This window comes from Narcine bancroftii, chromosome 3 (assembly GCF_036971445.1).
Source record: "Narcine bancroftii isolate sNarBan1 chromosome 3, sNarBan1.hap1, whole genome shotgun sequence".
NCBI lineage: Eukaryota > Metazoa > Chordata > Chondrichthyes > Torpediniformes > Narcinidae > Narcine > Narcine bancroftii.
This window is the reverse complement of record NC_091471.1, coordinates 329,385,780-329,401,164: the sequence shown is the minus strand read 5'-3', so window position 1 is coordinate 329,401,164 and position 15,385 is coordinate 329,385,780. Positions and strand designations below refer to the sequence as shown.

Genomic DNA, 15,385 nt, shown 5'->3' with positions numbered 1-15,385 from the left:
CGCCCAGTGCCCCTGTAAGTACTGTGGGTCCTGGTGTGGGTCAGATCGACGATTGTGCCAAAACTGCCCAGGTAGGAACCAGTATTGTTCCCAATGTGGCAAGAAAGGCCACTTTGCAAAAGTGTGCCTCTCTAAACCTGCCGGCAGCTCAGCAGACCTCTTATGACCTCCCCACAACCACCGCGGGTGGTGTCATTGTCCCTGCGATGACTTCCCCCTTCCCCGACTTTGACCGTGCAACATTCGGCCCCGCCAGCGACCGTCACAGCATGTGCCCCGAGCATCTGCACCAGCTCCCGCCCTCACCAGCGCCGCTCACTATAGCAACATCACTTCCAGCTCACGGCGTGACATCACTTCCGGCTGACGTAACGATGTCACTGCCGCCGGTTGTGATAACGTCACGTCCCCCGGTGCAGCGCACGGGCTGGGGAAGGAGGCCAGCCAGGCAGCAGCCCCCTCACGTGCCACCGCCATCTTGGGCCAGGCAGCGCCTGACACGGAGGGCCCCGACGACGTTGAGAATGATGTGGTCAACATGGACGATGACCAGGCCGCCCTACCAATGCTCCCTGCGCCTCTGAAGGCCATCGGCTACCGCACGCTGAACCTCATGACCGATGTCGACGTGTTCAACACAGGCGATGATCAGGGCATCCTATCAATGCTCCCCATTCCTCCGGAGAGCGACGACTCCGACTCCAATACGGTCCTGACTGCCACCATGCTGACCAGGGACACCCCCACGATCTTGGGCACTTGATGATGGACGTGCGAGTCATCGGGCAGGTAACAAAGTGCCTGTTGGACAGTGGCAGCACCAAGAGCTTCATTTACCCGAGCGTGGACCACTCTCTAAGGTTAAAGATCCACCCCACCACTTGCTCGATCGCCCTCACTGCCAAGGTTAAAACTGTTGGTACCCTCGGGCGCTGCTCGGTCAATATAACGGTGGGAGGGGAGACTTACACAGGATTCTGGCTCCTCCTGGTCTTGCCCAAACTCTGTGCACCACTCTTCCTGCAGAGTGTCACCCTTGCTTTCGGGGGGCCCCAACCTCCACTCACATTGCACAGCAAGCCAATCTACCAGCCCTGCAGTCTCTCCACACTGCGCATCACCCCACCGGTGCTCTTTCCACATCTTGCGCTAGCCTCCAAGCTGATCGCCATCAGAAGTAGGCGCTATTGTGCTGCAGACAGGGACTTTATCGAGTCGGAGGTGCGGCGACTCCTGGCAGAAGGTGTTATCGAGCCCAGTAACAGCCCTTGGAGAGCCCAAGTCCTGGTGGTCAAAGGGGGAATTAAGCTGAGGATGGTCATAGATTACAGCCAGACCATTAATCGGTACACCCAGCTGGATGCCTACCCCCTGCCGAGGATTGCTGACATGATCAATGAGATAGCCCGCTACTGGGTTTTCTCCACGATTGACCTGAAGTCGGCATATCACCAAATCCCTATCCACCCGAAGGACAAGCCCTACACTGCTTTTGAGGCAGACGGGCGCCTGTACCAATTCTGCCGGGTTCCTTTTGGGGTCATGAACGGGATCTCCGTCTTCCAGTGGGAGATGGATCGCTTGGTAGATCAGCACAAGCTGAAGGCGACTTTCCCATATTTGGATAACGTCACTATCTGCGGCCGTGACCAGCAGGACCACGATGCTAACCTGGAAAAATTCCTCCAGACGGCCGTGGAGCTGAACCTCACTTACAATGTGTGTTCAGCACCACCCGCCTCGCCATCCTGGGGTACATCGTGGCCCATGGAGTCATTGGCCCAGATCTGGAAAGGATGCGCCCATTAATGGAGTTACCCTCTCCCACGCTAAAGGCCCTCCGCAGGTGCCTGGGCCTGTTCTCTTATTACTCGGAGTGGGTCCCTCGCTTCTCGGACAAGGTCCACCCTCTGGCCCAAGCCACAACTTTTCCCCTCCCACCTGAGGTGTAGGCAGCCTTCACCTGCATCAGGCAAGAGATCGCGGACGCCACGATACAGGCTGGGAATGAGGACTTCCCCTTCCAGGTGGATAGTGATGCCTCCTAGGTGGCCCTCACTGCCACCTTCAACCAAGGTTGGGGGGGGGGGGGCGCCCCATCGCCTTCTTCTCCAGGACCCTCCATGGCTCCGAGCTAGGGCACTCCACCATTGAAAAGGAGGCCCAGGCGTTTGTGGAAGCGGTCTGCCACTGATACCACTACCTGGCTGGCAGTAGATTCACGCTCCTCACAGACCAGCGGGCCGTGGCGTTCATGTTTAACACTACCCACAAGAGCAAGATCAAGAACGACAAGATCCGGTGCTGGAGAGTCGAGCTGGCAACCTACAGGTACGACATCCAGTACCGCCCCAGGAAGTTTAACGACTCCCCCGATGCCCTCTCACACCTGCGCGTCTATGCATGACGACAGGTTGCAGGCATTACATGGGACCCTCTGCCATCCGGGTGACACCCGGTTGTACCATTTCATTAAGTCCTGAAATCTGCCGTACACCATCAGGGACGTCAGGGACATGACCGAGGCCTGTCGGGTCTATGCGAAGTGTAACTTCCGCTTCTTCCGCCAAACCCCCCCCTCCAGTTCCACGTTGTAAAGGCTACTCATCCTTTCGAGCGTCTCTGCATGGACTTCAAAGGGCCCCTGCCTTCCACGAACCAAAACGTCTACTTCCTCACGGTAGTGGACAAGTACTCACACTTCCCTTTCGCCATCCCTTGTCTGGTCACCTCCACAGCCACCGTCATCAGGGCCTTGGGCCAGATTTTCACCATGTTTGGCTACCCTGCCTTCATCCACAGCAACTGGGGGTCTAGTTTCATGAGCGACGTGCTGCGCCAGTTCCTGACGGTTAGGGGCATCACGACTAATCGCACGACAAGCTATAACCTGAGAGGCAACGGGCAAGTGGAACGTGAGAATGGGATGGTCTGGAAGGCAGTCCTCCTGGCTCTCAGGTCAAAAGGGTGGGCCGTTGAGTACTGGCAGGACGTCCTGCCCGAGACACTCCATCCCATTTGGTCACTGCTGTGCAAGGCTACCAACGAGACCCCTCATGAACGCCTGTTCTCATTCCCCAGGAGGTCGGCGACTGGAATGTCACTCCTAGCATGGCTCACGTCCCCGGGGCTGGTGCTTCTGCATAAGCATGTACAGACACACAAGGCCGAAGCCCTGGTAGAATAGATTTTCCTCCTTCACGCAAACAATAACTATGCTTACGTTAGGTTTGGCAATGGCAGGGAGGACACCATCTCAACCAGGGCCCTGGCACCAGCAAGAGCACCCACCACACCACGCCACCCTCCAACCCAGGACGACGCTGACCGGGCATACATCCCCATCCCCAGGCATCTATGGGGCACACAGGGCCTCCTTGACCACCAGGGGCCTGCTTCAGCCTTAGGAGACGAACCCACACCCCCACCCATCCAATACGACCCACATACATCGACCACGACCCCCCTGGCCACCCCTCTGCGCGGCACCACACCAGCCCACCACTTCCCCTCTGACCAGGTGCCAGTCCTACGACGGTCACAGAGACCCCGGCGGCCGCCGAGTCGTCTCAACCTGTAAATACTGTATGTACATAGTGGGTGCGATTCCTTGTTACAGCTGCCCCCCCCCACCCCGAGACAATTTTAAAGAAGGGGGTGAATGTGGTTGTACACCACCAGCCTACTGCTGTGGGCAACCTCTGTACCTGCAGGAGAGTAAGGGGATAGGACAACACCTGGCCGGCTGCCAATCAGTCGGCCTGGATCGATCAAGCCCCACCCGGTCGGGTGACAATCACCCTCTGGGATATAAGCCCCTGTGCCGGCCTCCCGAGGCCTCAGTCAGAGTTGCTGCAGCCACAACCAGCCTGGCTCTGTGGAAGTCTTTGTGGATTAAAGCCTGTTGTACAGTCTTTATCTTTGTGTGTGTCTGATTCTGGCTAACAGTGCACCACACCCCTCATTCTTCTACACTCCAGGGAATAAAGTCCGAACCTGTCTAACCTTTCCTGAAATCCGGGCAATTTCCTTGTAAATCTTCTCTGCACTCTTTCTATCTTATTGATATCTTTCCTGTAGTTCAGTGACCAAAACTGCACACAATGCTCCAAATGTGGCCTCACCAATGTCGTGTTCAACTTTCCCATAATATCCCAATTCCTGTGCGCAATACCAATGTGCCAAAAGGTCTCTTTATGACCCTGTCCACCACTTTCAGGGAATTATGTCTCTGTATTCCCAGATCCCTCTATTCTCCTCAGTGCCCATCGGAGCAGAGAGCCACCGTGGAGAGGAGCGGCCAATCTCCAATGTTGGTGAGTCCCCAGAGGAGCGATGTCCTCCCGACCGGCGGACTTCAAAAATGGCTCTCAGAGCCGAGAAGAGGTGCGCAGTGCGCAAGTAAAAGAAAAGGTTAACGCCGACGGGAGAGGGACTCAGCTGAGGAGCTGCCAGCTGCAGAGCAGCCAGCTGAGAGACTCCCAGTATAGGGGTGTTCGGCTGGGGGAAGTAATCAAGAAAGAAAAGAAGAGTGGTGAGAAAGAGAATGAAGGGCTAGAAGAAGGTGAGTGGCAATGGGTCGATTGACAGGGGGATGACCCAGCAGTGGGTCAGCCTGCAGCAAGGGGCCCAGCGGTGGGTCGACCTGCAGCAGGAGGCCCAACAACAGGTCGACCTGCAGCAGGAGGCCCAACAACACGAGATACACCAGCTGGAGGCCCAGCAAGGATACTGAAACAGCTCACCAGAGAAGGATGGAGATACACAGATTATAGAGAAGAGAAGATGACGCAGACATAGATACAGACACAGAAGAAGAGGAGGAAGAATGGCTATCATTAGAATGTAGTTCAATCAAAAGAAAAATGAAAAGAGCTGAAGACAGAATGCAAAGCTTAGAGTTGGTCATGACTGAAATAGGGAAAAGAGTAGAAAATATGGAGGAACGAGAAGCCTCTGTACATATGGAGATAAATGATTTAAGAGGGAAGTTGGAAGAGAGCGATAAAGTATATTAAGAGACAGAAGACTCATTGTCACAAAAAAATTGACGTATTGGAAAACTACAGTAGGTGAAACAACATAAAAATAGTGGGGCTGAAAGAAGGCAAAGAAGGGTCAGATATGAAAGAATTTATAAAAGGATGGATCCCAAAGATGCTAGGAATAACAGATTCACAGGAAGAAATAGAAATCGAAAGGGCGCATAGAGCGCCAGTACTGAAACCGCCACCACTTCAAAAACCGAGATCCATATTGGTAAAACTTCTAAGATATATGACAAGAGAAAACATACTGGAGCAGGCAAGAAAGAAGGTTGGAAAAGACAATAAGCCACTGGAATATAAGGGACAAAAAATATTTTTTTACCCGGACATAAGCATCGAACTTATAAAGAAGACAAAGGAATTCAACACAGCGAAAACAATCTTATGGAAGAAAGGTTATAACTTTATATTAAGACATCCAGCAGTACTCATTTATTCCTGGGGAACGGATTAGACTGTTTTCGGACCCAAAGAAAGCTCAAGAATTTGCTGAACATTTGCAGGACAGAAGAGAGGAGGAGTGACAAGAAAGATGACTGACAAGAAAATATACAGATAATGTATATATAAAGATTTAAAGATGGATAAGAGAAGAAGGAAGAAAAAAATAGAGAGAGCTTTGTTATGTATAGGAAGTGTTCTCTGGGGGAGCTGGGGGGGAGAATAAGGGTCACTGCAAAATCGGTTGACACTTACGAGTAAGTTCGCAAACCGAATGGAAAGGGGAGTTGAAGTTGCCGTCAAGGGCCAAGGGGCAATACAAGGAGGGGAGGCTCATTTGGTGTTAAAGGGTTATTGCTTGTGGGATTTGTTGGGGTATTTCATGTCTTAAGTGCGTCGTCATATATTGAGATTAAAAAGGAAAACTTAAAAAACAGTAATAAAAAAAGGGGATGGAGGTGGTGAAGAGGCAGAAAAGTGAAAATAAGGATATGATGGCCACATTGGACTATATGACTAAACGTTAACAGAATATATAATCATGTTTAAGTGTATCCCATTGGGAAAAAAAAATCACATATAATTTAAAAGACAAAATTACAATGTTTGAAAAAACCTGGGAACTATATATGGAACATAACAGAAAGAACAGGCCTCGGACCACCACCACCCAAAATGATAAGATAAACATGATCAGATTTAATGTGAATAAGTAGATGATACGACTTTTTTGTTTGTATTCCTTTTGTATATTGTTTTATTGTATTTTATATGTTGAATATTTACTGTTTTTGGAGGGGGGAGGGAAGGGGGAAGGGAGGGATGGGGAAAAAAAGAGAAAATGTCACTGTGAATATTTAAAGAGATGCATCTGTAAATATATTGGTTGATATGGTTGACAGTGCGATAAATAAAGAATTACAAAAAAAGAAGACAGGAGACCAGAACTGCACACAGTTCTCCAGGTGCGGCCTCACTGGGACCTCGTACAGTTGCAGTAGGACCTCCCTGCTCCTAAATTCAATCCCTCTGGTGATGAAGTCCAACGATCCTTCTCAACAGCCTGTTGCACCTGCAAACCAACCTTTTGCGATTCATGCAACAGCTCTCCCAAGACAGAAAACCCAATCATGGACTGAAAAAGATTCAATAAATGGTGAAATGTATTCTGTATTCTGAAGATATTTGGGGAAGAATTTCTCAAAATATCAGCGCCTCTACTTCCTCGGGAGTTTGCGAAGCTCTGGTACGACATCGGAAACCCTGGTGAATTTCTACAGAGTTGCGGCAGAGTGTGCTCGCCACCTAATATGGGGACACCAATACCACCCGCCAACCAGCGTAAACACGTAAAAAAGGGAGTGGACATAGCCCAAGAGCATCAAGGGCAAAACCCTCCTCACAAGTCGGGAACATCCACGGGGGAATGCAGCCATCGGGGAGCAGCAGCGATCATCAAGGATCCACGCCACCCAGCATGCACCCTGTTCTCACTGCTGCCGTCAGGAAAGAGGTCTAGGGACCACAGGACTCTCACCACCAGGTTCAGAACAGCTGTTCCCCCTCCACCGTCAGACTCCTCAATGACAACCTCAATCAGGGGCTCATTTAATGAGTTTATTGGTTTTTACCCTCTCTGTAATGCAGTTTGTTCACATTTCTTTTACAGTTTCTTTTCTTGAACAGCCAATAAGTGGTCATTCTGCCACACCCACAAGGAAAAGAATCTCAGGGTTGTATGTAATGTCAGGTATGTTCTGACAGTAAATCTGAAATCCCATTCCAGCTGTTTGATTGTTTATGAGCTGGAAGGTTTGAGGTAGAGGGATTTGGTCAAGGTGGACTCCATCACCATGGTTGTCTTGAACTTCTCATTCCCATATCCTCCTTGTACCATCTTGCGGTTCACCTGAAAAACCAATTGCATTCATTCAGTCAAAGAGCAGCTCGCGTTTAACCCACACGAGTTGACCCAGTGCTGCAGAGCAAGAAATGAAGGTACTCCTCCTGCATAGCATGTCCAAGAGGGGATGAATGGCCTCCTGACCCTGTGGACCATACTAGAGAGGGGCTGAAAAGCCTTCCGTCCCAGTGCACCAGACTAGAGACAGACTCAATGGCCTCCTGTCACTGTGCACTGGACTAGAGAGTGGCTGAACAGCCTCCTGTCCCTTTGCATCATATTGGATAGAGACTAAATGGCCTTATCCCTGTGTAGTAGGATGGAGATGGGCTGAACAGCCTCCTGACCCTGCGTACCACACTGGAGAGAGACTAAATGGACACTCCTGTGTAGCAGGATGGAGAGGGGCTGAACAGCCTCCTATCACTCTGTAACAGCCGAGAGAGGGGCCAAAGGGCATCCTCCAGTCTCTGCCCCTCCACGTGAGTGTGTGTGATGCATTGGGCTGCTTCAAACCCAGGCCTCCTTCCACCCTTACCTTGACAAATAGGTCGTACAGATGCTCATCTTCTCCAGACTCTTCAAGCACGTCCACTATGAACCTGATCATGTAAGACCCAATGCATTTGCCTCGATAAGCCACATAACCTGTGGGAGATTCAGGTTCACAAAATCACGAGCTGAGACTGGTCAGATGAATAGGCAGTAACAGATTGGCTTGTAGGAAGAAAACAGAAAGTCTTAGTGGATGGAAATGATTCTGCCTGGAGGTTGGTGACTAGTGGGAGAGCTGCAGGGATCAGTTCTGGGACCTCCTGCTCTTTGTGATTTTTATAAATGAACTGGATAAAGAGGCAGAAGGACGGATCAGTGAGTTTGCGGATTATATGAAGGTTTGGGGAAGTTGTGGATGGAGCTGAAGGTTGCAAGAAATAGACAGGATGCAGAGTCATGCGGAGAAGAGGCAGATAGAGTTCAAACTGGATAAGTGTGAGGTGAAGCACTTTGAAGGACAAACCAGAAGGCTGAGAACAGGGTTAATGGTCAGATACTTAAGAGTATGGATGAACAGAGGGGCCTTGGGGCCCAAATCCCCTCAAGGTCGCCATGCAGGTTAATAGGATAGTTAAGAAGGCCTATGGGACGCTGGGCTTCATTAGTCAGGGGAGTGAGTTCAGGAGTCGAGAGGTCGTGTTGCAACTCTACAAATCTCTGGTAAGACCCATTTGGAGAATTGTGTTCAGTTCTGGTCACCTCATTAAAGGAAGGATGTGGAAGCTACGGAGAGAGGACAAAGGAGATTGACCAGGATGTTGCTTGGATTGAGAAACAAGTCTCTTGAGGCAAGGTTAGCAGAGCTTCGGAGTGAAGAAGGATGAGAGGAGATTTGATCGAGGTCTACAAGGTTCTGGGAGGCATAGACAGGGTGGACGGCCAGCGCCTGTTTTCTCCCAGGGCAGGATTAGCACACACCAGGGGATATCTGTACAAATTGAAGGGAGGGAAGTTTAGTGGCAAGATATTTATTTATTTTTTTTACACAGAAAGTTGTGGGGACTGGAATGTCTCGCCAGGGGATGGCGGTGGAAGCTGGAACATTTTAAGAGACTCTTAACAGGCCCACGGATGGTGAATGTGAGCTCAGTTTTAACAATGAAGAAGTATTTGGACAGGTTCGTGGATGGGTCTTTGAGGGATGGGTGCAGGTCAAAGGGACTAGGCAGAATACTAGTCCAGCATAGACTAGAAGGGCCAAAGGGCCTGCTTCTATGCTGTAGAGTTCTATGTTTGTATGAACACAAGAACCCGGAGCAGGAGTCAGCATCAGGCCAGTCGATTTCAAATTGTTTTGCTGATGTGGCCAGGGTCTCAGCTCCACGGACCTCCCTGTTCCCTATTATCCTCAGTTCAAGATTTAATTTACTGTCCTGTAATAAAGACAGTGTAATATTACATGGAACGCATTTCTGTCAGCCATAAGGTGGACAGATTTGCCATTGGCAGAAATTGCCTGAAGCGCCTCTTACAGTCAGAGAGAGAGAGAGAGAGAGAGAAGCTAGAGAGAGTCCCCCCATCCACCTCCCCAGAGTCCCCGAGTGTCCATAGATTCACCTGCAGCAGCTGCTGCCAGACGGACTGGGTGTTTGGACTGGGGGGGGGGAGGGGGAGTGGGGTGGGGGGTGAAGATGACAAATGAAATGCCAGTGTTCTTTTCAGGAGGAATCGAATCCAAGAGCAGGGGTGTGATGTTGAGGCTTTTTAAGACCCTGGTGAGACCTCACGTGGAATATTGTGAACAGTTTTGGTCTCCTCGTTGATGTGCTGACGTTGGAGAGGGTTCAGAGGAGATTCATATGGGGAGCGTTTGGCGGCTCTTGGCTTAGACTCGTTGGAATTCAGGAAATGGGGGGTGGGGTGGGGTTGTTGAAACATTAAAAAAATTTTTTTCCCATGAAAAGACATTTATTTATATATTTTAAAATATGAATACATGTCTGTCATATGTATTGTATTTATACATTTTTAATGTTGAGAAGTGGGATCGGGAGCCAGCTTACTGTGTCAAGACTTCATCAGTCTTAGGTAGCCTGGTCGGGGACGAGATAGAGGACCAGGGGAAATCAGGACTGATGTCCGTGCAGGAGCAAGAGATGCGTCACCTTTTAGCGAAGGGTACACGATGAAGGTGTCTGAAACAGTCGAAACTTTCTCAGGTTCAGGCATGGAACGGAATCCAGACAAACGTTCAACGCCATAGTCACGCTTCTCTGGAAAAAATACAAAATGTTTCACTCGTGTCTTTGAACATACATCTGGGGTCAGACACAGAGTGAAGCTCCCTCCACAAAGTCCCATCACACACTCCCAGGGGTCATAGAATGAAGCTCCCTCCAAATTGACCCATCACACACATCTGGGATCAGACACAGAGTGAATCTCCATCTGCACCATCCCATCACACGCTACCGGGGTCAGACACAGAGTGAATCTCCCTCCGCACCGTCTCATCATACACACCTGGGGCTAGACACAGAGTGAAGCTTTTCTATGGATGTAGTGGGATCAGCAAAGCTATTTCTGCACTTGGATTGAATTTAGGAGCCGGGAGATTCCGCTGAAACTGTACAAGGTCCTGGTGAGGCTGCATCTGGAGAACCACATGCAGTTCTGGTCTCCTGACTTGAGGAAGGACGTACTGGCTTTGGAGATGGTGCAGAGGAGGATCACCAGGTTGATTCCAGGGAAGATAGGGGTTAGCCAAGGAGAGAATGAAGCATCTGGTACTGGACGCAGGAATTTAGACGAATGAGTGAGGGATCCAATGCAAACGTACAAAATGATGAAAGGTATGGTCAGATAGAGGTGGATAAGTTGTTCCCATTGGTGGGGGAGACCAAGACGAGGGGACATCGCCTCAAGATCCAGGGGAGTAGATTTAGGATGGAGATGATTTCCCCGAGGTCGCAGAATTCGTTGTCCATTGAAGCAGTGGAGGCGTCCTCAGTAAATATATTTAAGACGATGTTATATCACTGGGGAATTAAGGGATATGGGACTTAAGGGATATGGGAAAAGGCAGTTAGTTGGAGATGAGACATGATCACATTGAACGGCGGAGCAGGCTTGACGGCTGAATCACTGACTCATGCTCCTGTTTCTTATGTTCTGAGAGCCTGTTGTTCTCAGGGTCAGCCTGGATGACCTGGCCAGACACCTGACACCTGATGGACTACTCACCACCCCGGCAGGCTTGGACGACAAAGACTTTGGGTTTCAGTTGCAGGTTCGTACAATTCTTGTTGTTGAACAAATCGAAGATATCCTCCAGATCGACACTTTGGTTGTCAGCTCCCTTTATCTCTCCCACTTTTCCGTGTGCCATGATGAAGACAAGCGAACAGCAGGTTCCAGCCTCAATACTGTCCCGATAATTCTTCAGCAAATAGACAATATTCTGAAGGGGAGGGACGAGACAGGAATGAAATGGTCAGCGCCCCAGTGCAACTGGCTCCGCCAGCCGTGGCCCCTTCCCCACACTGCCCATGGCCTCAAGGCGGACCAGGGTCCTGATCCCAGACAGGAAGGTGACCGCCGGGGAAGGGGGGGACCTCTGCGGCTGAGCGCGGAGGAAAGGGGATCGTCGGTGTTTTAGGACCAAGAGTGGAGAAGGAAGATCGGTGGGAGAGGAGGAAGGGGGAGATGGGACAGGCAGGAGGAGACGGAAGAGGGTGGGGGTAGGAAGAGATTTGAGGGGGATGTGGCGATGACAGGCGGTTGATTAAATTAATCACAATGCTGGAGAAATTTGGGGGCAGCATGGTTGGCACAACACCTTGATCTGGGTTCGAATCTTGCACCGTCTGTAAGGAGTTTGTACATTCTCCCCGTGTCTGCGTGGGTTTTCCCCGGGGCCTCCAGTTTCTTCCCACCGATTTAAAGGTTGAACTGCAGACTTTATACGGCAAAGATAAAGACACATAACCCACGTTTCGGGATTGAGCCCTCCTTCAGAAGGAGTTTCTCAAGGCGTTTCCATCCTTCAGGCGGAGTTCCCCAGGGCGTCTCTGTCCTTCAGGAGAGGAGGTACCCAGGGCTCCTCTTGTCTGACTGGAAAAGAGTTCCCCAGGGCATCTTCGTCTATCAGGAGAGAAGATCCCTAGGACACCTGTGAGATTCCCTAGTCCTCCTTCAACCAGCAGGTGTGGACACAATCACCAGCTTCACGGACATCTCCTCCGCGCAGGCCGGTTTGGGAGATTCAGCACCATCCACACATGGATGAGGGGCTGCCTTACTTCCCCACTCCCCCAGCCTCTGCCCCTGCAGTTGGGGAGGGGCGAGAAGTGCTGACCCCTGCCCAGCATCATCAATGGGAATCTCTCACCCTGCCAGCCGGATCGATGAACTCGGTCACTTGGAATGCCAAGCTATGAAGAAGCCTCTTGAGATTTTGCAGGTCCTCCTCAGAGCCTTCCCTGTCTTTGTGGACACAGACGATGCAGGCTTTCCTCACGCCGGCCATGTCATATCTGTCGGTCTGTCAGAGAAACCAGCTTGTGAGTAACACTGGGATTTCTCTGCAGTGCCAGCCCCCAGAGACAGCAGTGTGGATGGGCAAAGCGTCGGTGGGAACAGCTCTGTGAGCCTGCTCACACAGCATGAACATGCGTACACATGCACAAAGGCACACTACCCAATCTCCACCTCAGGACAGGCTGGGGAGTCCCAGTCTCCCCCTCATGACAGAATGGGGGGGGAATCCCAGTCCCCCCCCACCGGGACAGGGTTGGGGCGGGGTGTCCCAGTCTCCCCCACCAGGACATGGTGAGGGTCCCAGTATCCCTCAACCAGGTCAGGGTGGGGGTGTCCCAGTCTCCCACAGTGACAGGCTAGTTGTCCCAGTCTTCCCCGGGGACACGGTGAGGGTTTTCAGTCTTCCCTTCGGGACCTGGGGAGTCTAAGTCTCCCCCAACCGGGACATAGTGAGGGTCCCAGTCTCCCCCAACAAGGACAGACTGGGGGGGGGGGGGGTTTTCCAGTTTCCCCCTCAGGGCAGGATGTAGGGTCATAGTATCCCCCCCCCCCAGGACAGGGTGGGAGGAGGTCTCATTCTCCCGCCCTCCCCCCCCTCGCAGTGGGACAAGGAGCGAGTTTACAGGAGTGAATCTCGAGGACCCCCACCCTCCCTTCTGCCACCTCCACCACTCCCTCACCCCTCTACCCTCTACCCTCCCTCTCCCTCTCCTCTTCGCTCTCCCTCTCCCCTCCAACCCTCTCACCTGCGACGAGGGCACAGGCCTGGCTCCTGGCGAGGACAATCCGTCGGCCGCATGAGTGGGGACGGCAGCAGAGACATTGTCCATGGCTGGGGGGAAAAATCCCAAGTTAAGGGTGAAAGGGCGAAAGCCCTGTGCAATGCAAGATGGGGAGGACCGGGGCTCCCGGAGGGGAAAGGAGGAGGCCAGGGAGCCATCTGGAGGCGAAACAAGCAGGAGATGTGGTGAGGAAGCAGGCGCAGAAAGGGCTGAGTGGCCACCAGCTGCCAGAGGCAGCAATCCACGCCCATTGCCTTCACGGCTGAATGTGAAAGTGAATGAATTCCTTCCAGGATCTGACACACCCTTTTACAGGAATAAAAAGAGAGATAGAGCAAGCGCTGATATGTGGGTAGGCTGGGGGTAGGGAGCAAGGAGGAGGGAGAGGAGAGAGAGGAGGGGAGGGGAGGTGAGGGGGAGAGAGAGGAGAGGAGGGGAGGGGAGTTGAGGGGGAGAGAGAGGAGAGGAGGGGAGGGGAGGTGAGGGGGAGAGAGAGGAGAGGAGTGGGGTAGAGAGAGGAGGGGTGGAATGGGGAGAGAGAGGAAGGAGTGGGGGAGAGAGAGGGAGGAGGGAGGAGTGGGGGAGAGGAAGGGAGGAGTGGGGCAGAGAGGGGGTGGAATGGGGGGAGATAGAGAGGAGAGGAGTGGGGGGGAGAGAGAGAGAGAGGATGGGAGGAGTGGGAGAGAGGGGGGGGGGAGACAGGAGGGGTAAGGGTCAGGGTTGAGAGACGGATGTCTGTCACCAGATTCTGGCAGGAAGAGGTCCCCGCACTACCCAAGAAACACCTCACCTGTCCCATCCATTCCAGCAATTCCAGAATATCAGCAATGCCCCGGTTGTGCAGGAATGATGAGGGAAGTTTCTCCGCCCACGTGTACAATGATTAACCACATTGATCAACTTCCCCGACACGGGTAACTGACAGGGAGGGATGGGGGTGGGGGGCCGGAACTGGTTACAGAGATGGGGAGGAGTGTAGGGAACCAGAGGGATTACAGAGACGGAGGGGTGTAGGGGACCAGAGAGGGTTACAGAGACAGGGAGGGGTTTAGAGGACCAGAGGGGGTTACAGAGACAGGGAGAGGTGTAGGGGACCAGAGGGGGTTACAGAGACAGGGAGAGGTGTAGGGGACCATAGGGCTTTACAGATATAGGGAGTGGTGTAGGAGACCAAAGGGGGGGGGTTACAGAGACAGGGAGAGGTGTAGGGGATCAGAGGGGGTTACAGAGACAGGAGGGATGTAGGAGCTATGCCAAGGCCGCGGAGATAATGGGTGAAATATAAAGCAGGACTCTGACCATGGGGGTCAATTCTCTACATGACAAAGCCCCTCGTCGTCGTTCCATTCTGTACGTTCCTGAAAAATAAGAACGATCATAGCCATCAACAGGAGGGTGGGACAGATGAAGGGTGGACAGAGGGAAGCTGGGAGGGTTGAAGGAGGGAGGGTGGGGGAGTCACGTGATGGAGTAGTGGCCGGACGGTGAACTCCAGCCCTCTCCAGAAAAGTCGGAAAAAACAAAGGAAAACACAAAGGCACAGAAATAAAAATTAAAGAAAAGTGAGTATAAAGGTGGAAAGAAGATGGCGACAAAAAAAGAAAAATCGAAATCAACGGTAAGAAGAGAGGAAGAGAAGACAACGGAGGAAGAAGGAGAAGGCCTTACCTGTTCGAAGAGGCCCGCGGTGGAGAGAGAAACGCGCTCCCTCAGGTCGGTAGAAAGTGGACTACAAAAATGGCTCGCTGAGCCGAGTAAAAGTGCGCAACCGCGCATGCGCGGTGCGCATGAAAAAAACCACACCGACGGGAGGGGTGACCAGCTGGGGAGTCGATCTCCACAGCCGGCAATGACAGCTGCAGAACAGCTGCAGCAAGAGGAGAACATAGAAGACAACGAAAACAAGAAAGAAGAGAAGAAAAGGACAACAAAGAAACAACAGATGGCCAACCCAGAGGAAGAAGAAGAGGAAGAGGAAGAGTACAGTGAAATAGAAGAAGAAGGGAAAGGCAAGATAAAGGATATATTTTCTCTTATTAAAGAATACATGGAGTCATTTAAAGAATGGCAAACACAGGAATTTAATGATTTAAGAAGAAGAATAAACAACACAGAAGAGAAAATGAATAAAATAGATATGACCTTAACAGAAATGGGAAAGAAAATGGACAAGATGG

The 15,385-nt window shown here is 51.6% G+C and overlaps 1 protein-coding gene across 1 annotated transcript; it reads right to left on the bottom strand.

The window, feature by feature from the left end:
• Window positions 1–7,092: 7,092 nt before the first annotated feature.
• LOC138756568 (caspase-14-like) lies at window positions 7,093–14,079 on the bottom strand. Its single transcript, XM_069923004.1, has 7 exons — window positions 13,999–14,079; window positions 13,173–13,258; window positions 12,278–12,430; window positions 11,131–11,347; window positions 10,053–10,160; window positions 7,931–8,040; window positions 7,093–7,398 (listed from the first exon to the last, which is right to left on the bottom strand). The coding sequence occupies exons 1-7, from the start codon at window positions 14,009–14,011 to the stop codon at window positions 7,288–7,290; spliced, it is 798 nt and encodes a 265-aa protein (XP_069779105.1). The 5' UTR covers window positions 14,012–14,079; the 3' UTR covers window positions 7,093–7,287.
• Between the last annotated feature and the right edge of the window lie 1,306 nt (window positions 14,080–15,385).